Genomic DNA, 6,000 nt, shown 5'->3' with positions numbered 1-6,000 from the left:
CCCTCCGCGATGAGGCCGGGGAACGCGCCCCTGGCCGGATCGCTCTGCTAGCTCCAGTCCTAGGCGAGTGACCCGGGGTTGCACCGGACAGACCGACCAGAGGACCGCCCGGGAGAGGAGCAGCTGCTGCCCGCCTGTAGCCTGTCCGTCACCATGGTAACGCCTGCCAAGGCCTGGACCACCTCGGTCTGCCGCCTTTTGAGAGCCCCCAATGAGAACAGTCCTGGGAGGCATGAGGGGACCCCTACCTGTTACGGTGAATCAACCCTCAGGACCTGGTCAGGGATCTGTGCCTAACTGGCCCCCTCCCCAACGGGGGTGGTGCTGCAGGAACGCATCTCTGGCACTGGGCTCCCCAAGCCCCCTCTCTATCCGTGGAGTAAGTTTGCAGGGCTTCGAAACTTTGATGCTGCCCAGCCCGTATCACAGATCTGAGCTGGGGTCCTAACTCCTGGTCCTGGGGCAAAACTTGGGGTGCCTTTGCTATTTTAGACTCAGGGCTAGAAGGTGAGATACCCACATTGTCCCTACATGGGATGCTCCCATGGGGAGTGGGTGGGAAGCTAGGTCTAGGGGAGAGGGGAAGAGGGAGGGCAGTACCCTTGCATTTCAGCCCCTGGACTGGCACCTTGAGAAGGTGATCTGGGAGGGGTATGTGTGTGTGTGCATGTTTACTCCAGTATCTGGGAACAGGGAATAAAAGAAAAGTCTGTTTTAGACAATCTCAGCCCAGTTCCAGACAGGCCCAGGAGCCCTAGCGCGGGTTCACAGGAGCGGTGGGGATTTGGAAAAGGGCTATGAAGACAGGCCAGGGCTTTAACCCTTTGACTGTGTTCAATTGTGTGGAGTTTTTGTGGGATTTTCCTCTCCTGCACATTCACATACAGAAGAATTCTCTACAGAGGTGTGTTTACACACACACACACACACACATGCACACGCAGAGCACACACATGCTCTGCCTGACTCATATGGTTGAACACATGCCCTCCCTCCCACACACGTGCCTTGTCCACCTGCTTTGTCATGCTGCTAAAATATGTGCGTACACCTGCAAACATGCCACAGACATATTGCAAAACCAGGCCCCTAAATCGACACACCAGCAGGGCAGGCGTACACATGCATTTCTCTTGGAGCCACTTAACAATAATGATCACAAGCTGATGGTTATTCTGCTCTCGCCATAGGCCAGGCCCACTGCTGGGCGAGTTATATGTGGGAGCTCACGTGACACACTGGCTCCAAGAGCGGATGGAGCTGCTGGTCTCTCCACCCAACAGATGGGACCTGAAACTTTTTAAGTGTTGCCTCAGGTCACCCAGTTAGGAAGTGGGAATTAGGGCAGCCTGAGTCCTGAGCCTGCACTCAGTTGCCACAGCCAAACTAACTGGTGTTTGTGGAACTTGTGTTTAGGACCTAACCCAGTTATTAATTTTAGGATCTGAAACCCCCTCACTAAACCCCAGGCCCACTGGGCAGTCCTCAGATCAAGGGTCAGGCACTGGGCTGGTTCTCTTGACAGGTGAGCCACCCTTTCCCAAGTGGGAACAATGAATGAATGTTCCTCCCATCTCTGTCTTTAAATATTACAGGTTGTCACCCTCCCGCCTCTCTGGCCTCACCTCTGTGCTTCAGCCACTCTGGCCTTGGTCCAGAGCCTCTTGTTTCTTGCTCCCTCCTGCCACAGGGCCTTTGTACATGCTGTTCCCACTGGACAGGACATTTTCACTTAATGAATTCTTATTCATCCCACAAATCTTTACCCAGAATTCTTCCTTGAATTCCCAGACTCTTACTATAGCATGCCACATACCTCTCTTTCATGACACTCACCACAGTTGTAATTTTACATCTATCTTTGGGACAATCTGAGTAATGACTAATGTTCCGGGACAGGCCAGTGTCAAAGCATCTTATGACAACAAGGCTTAGAGTTTAAATAGTGCTCCATTTCAGTACCATCATGACAACTTTTGCTTATCCACTTACTGGATAAAATACTATAAGGAAATAGTAAAGTATATTATTATTTGCTCAATATTTTTCTTTAAATTAACTTACTTTATAAATGTAAAAATATATTTCAGTAGAAAAATTTATATCATGACCATGAAAAATCAGAAGGGAACTGTAAAATATATATAACGAAGACAAAGCCATGTTAGTAAGTCTGGTTGAGGGAGGTTGGCTTGGATGATTCCAGCCCAAGGACTCTTTTTACTTTGTTAAAAGGAGTCATGACTTAAGGGTCTGATAGGTCTTTAAGATATACCAGCATCAGACTGACGCTTTCTCCTTGGACTAATCAGGAGGACTTGGGAAAGGATTTGAGTAACTTTCTTATTGTGGTTTCACATCAAGTCCATGTCCTCCCGAAATCATCTTGTGAGACACCTGTGATTTCATCCCATACTTTGAGGAAAACTGCTTGAGTCCAATTCAGTTCATTCAACATTCCCAAAGCACCTACTGTGTGCCAGGCCCTATGTGAAGACCTAGGGGTAGAGATGAGTAAGTCCTGGTCCCTGACCTGGAGGCTTGCAGTCCCTGCGGGTAACAGCCCCATTCATGGAGAACTCCAAGCTGTCTGTTGGGCAGTGGGAGGCCCTCCCTTTGCCTGGAAGTGTGGGTGTCATGAAAAGCCTAGGAGAAGAGGAGCAGATGAGCAGGGCTCTGAGGGTTGGGTGAGAGCTTGCCTCACCCGGGGAGAGGTGCAGTGGAGCAGAGGCCGGAGGTGTGTGGGCACCTTCTCTTCCTACAGCTGGGCACCCTTTAGAAGGACATTTTTATTTTACAGCTTTTCATCTTAATTAATGTTTGGTTCTCTAATGTCACTCTAACAGAAATACTGCAAGTGGATGGCTTCAACAAACAGGGGTTTATTCTCATACAGTTTAGGAGGCTAGAAGTCTGAGTTCAAAATGCCAGCTCTAGGGGCTGGGTGAAGGCCCCTCGACCTTAGGCTTCAACTCTGCCTCTTGCTCCCAGCCCACTGAAGCTGGAGGTTTCTCTTAACTCAGACAGCTGCTGGCTGCTGGGGCTAACAAACCCAAGGTGGACAAGTAAAATGGTACAGTCCCAAAATCATCAAGTCAAATCCATTAACAGTCCCCAGATGGACAGACAACATGGCAGGCCACTCACTGATGACTTGGCCAAATGCAGGGATCCAAATATGCCAGGAAACTCAGAGACCTTTCTCAAAGCTTCCTTATACACTGGAAGCAGACCACATCCCAAAGGCAGCTACTCAGCTGCTCCAGTAGATTCCATCATGGAGTTGATTACCAGTCTTATCATGGGGAATACTCCATCCAGCTGCCCAGCCGCTCAAAACCAGGCCCTGCCAAGTTGACGCATAACCTTAACTACCACAATCAGTAAAGAGTGCTGTAAACAGCACAAACCTGTGATAATAAATACAAATAAATTTACTTAAAAAGAATGGACAGAAAGACAAACATTAAATAAATAATAAAAAAGATGAAGTAAATAATAAACTAGGATATCTGGACACAGAATAAAATTATCATGAGTGTGGTATGTGGACGATTGGAAACCCTGGGCTAGAATGTTAAACATGTTAGAAGAAGTAAGAAAGCTAAGCTGGGAGCAGACTTCTGGCTGTGAATCCCAGGCCAGTCAGTTGCTAAGGCAATGGCAAGCCATAGAAGGTTGTTGGGCAGGGGAACATCACAAGTGGATTTATGTGATAGAAGGTCACTGTGATGGCCAAAGGGGAGCCTGGGAAGGAGGTAGGAGAGCTGGTAGTTAGTTACGTGTGCAGGGCCACACCACCTACAAACTAGAGGTAAGGCCTTGGACTCAGTTTCTTGATCTGTAAAATGGGAATAAAAATACTGTAGAATTGTTAAAGATATAAAGTAATGCATGGAAATGCATAGCATAGGATCTGTCACAGAAGAGGTACTCAGTAAGAAGCAGCTTTAGCTGTACTTGTCATCATTTGGTTTGAGTGAGAAATGGTGAGCCGCTGGGCAGAGGCAAAAGGGAGAGGCAGAGACAGGAGCACGTGTGAGAGACAAATACAAAACTAAGGCTCAGAGAGGTGAAGTGACTTGCTCAAGGTCACACAGCTGAAATGGACAGAGCTCAACTTGACCGCAAGTCTTCTGATGACCATTCTCTTATCTTTCCTCTGCATCCAGGCTGTTTGTCCAATTTCTGAAAGATTTGTATAAGGAGCTAATTCTCACTTCTCCACCCACACAAAAACAAAAGAGAATTAAAGCAGGAGAGGTTTTAGTTGGACGTGAGCAAGAACTTCCTGGCAGCCGGAACAACAGAATGCTGCTTTGAGAATCCTCAGCCTAGAGATGTTCAAGAGAATGGCCCACGGGGTCGAGCCTGGAGATCGTAGTCTGACTCCTGCCGGCCTGCATTTGGCTCACAGACGTGTTTGGTTTGACTAACCTTCAAAGAATTCAGAGGTTTGGCTGAAATATCAGTAGGTCAGGCAATGTTGGGCTGAGGCAGTAGCTGGCGGGAGCTGGTGCTATGAGGTATGCACCCCAGACCCCACTACTCCCTATTGCTTCCCTAGCACTGAGGCTAACTGTTAGGAACCACTCACCAAAGAGCTGTTGTTGTTGTTGTTATGTGCTGTCGAGTCGGCCCCAACTCATAGAGACCCCTCCTTAGGTTGCCAAGGCAGTATCACTATGGAAGTAGATTGCCCAACCTTCCTTCTGAGGAGTGGCTGGTGGGTTTGAACCACCAGCCTTCTGGTTAGCAGTCAAGTGCCTTAGGCACTGTGCTACCATTTTCTCACACAGGGTCCACTTCTGTCTTCCATGTCACCTGTCAGGCCCCTTAGGCATCTCTGACTATGGCTCCTGGTTTAGACCCTCCCTGGGCCTGAGGCAGGAAGATAGACAAGACTCAAGATGGTTTTAAACTTTCTCTTCAACTGAAGATTAACTGATCCCATTCAGAAATTGCACCCTAGCTCTAAACCTTCCTGAGGGCAATTACACTTAGAATTCTAGAATGCCCCAGCTAGAAAGGCCCTTGAAGATAGACAAGCACAATGTCCCCAATTTACAGATTGAGAAACTGAGTGGGGCAGGGGCAGAATCTCACACTGCCTAAGCATCTCTGTCACAGGGGTTGAAGGCAGCCCTAGGACACCACCCACCTTGGCTCTTCTCAATCCTCCCCCTTTCCAGGCAAGGGCTGAGTGATAGTAGAACCGTTAGGGAACGGTTGGAGTACATGGATGAATCTGGGCCTTTAAGAAAAGTTCAGCCCACATCTCAGAAGGTCCAACTAACAACATCTGGTGAGACCATTTAAAAGGGGAACCAGCCTTCAAAACATACAATCACACTTTTATATTTTTTTTTCCCCCAATTATAAAAACTACACAAGTTGGTTATGGAACATTTGGAAAACCCAGCAAACTACGAAGAAAATTAAAATGGGGCCAATCTACCCCTTTGCCCCTCGCAGCCCTAAGGGCTAACTGCCGTTAACATCTTATTTAATGTCTTTTGGCTTTTGTGTAGGCTTAGACACAGTTTTGCACAGTGGAGATCAGACTTCATGGGGATTTTTTTCTTTAAAAAATTACAATCGTCAAAAGAGTAGATCCCTCTGGGGCGGGAGTTTTGACTGGGAGATGGCCAAGAGAACTTTCTAGAAGGTGGCAAGCTTTCGTGTATTGATCTGGGTGGTAGTTACAGAGGGACCTACACAAATATACACGTAATAAGTGTTTATTTTACTTTATGTAAATAATAGCTAAAAACACAAAAACCTGTTGCTGTTGAGTCAGTTCCAACTCACGGTGACCCCACGTGTCAGACTACTGCTGCTCCATTGGGCTGTCAGTGGCTGTGAGCTTTCAGAAGTAGGTCACCAGACCTTTCTTCCAAGGTGCCTCTGGATGGGTTTGAATCACCAACCTTTTGGGTGGTAGCCGGGTGCTTAACCGACACACCGCCCAGGAACTTCGAGTAACATCAAACATTATAA

General features: G+C 47.7%; 1 protein-coding gene across 1 annotated transcript in view; it reads left to right on the top strand.

Annotated features, from left to right (window-relative positions):
* KIAA1755 (KIAA1755 ortholog) overlaps nucleotides 1-6,000 on the top strand; it is a 57,660-nt gene that overhangs the window by 363 nt on the left and 51,297 nt on the right. The window contains 1 exon segment of the mRNA XM_007934746.1: nucleotides 92-156. Coding sequence (XP_007932937.1) covers nucleotides 92-156 — 65 coding nt within the window.

This window comes from Orycteropus afer, unplaced genomic scaffold (genome assembly GCF_000298275.1).
Source record: "Orycteropus afer afer isolate SDZICR_OR568_19922 unplaced genomic scaffold, OryAfe1.0 scaffold00020, whole genome shotgun sequence".
Lineage (NCBI taxonomy): Eukaryota > Metazoa > Chordata > Mammalia > Tubulidentata > Orycteropodidae > Orycteropus > Orycteropus afer.
Note: the sequence above shows the minus strand (reverse complement) of the source record. Positions and strands in the feature narration are given on the sequence as shown.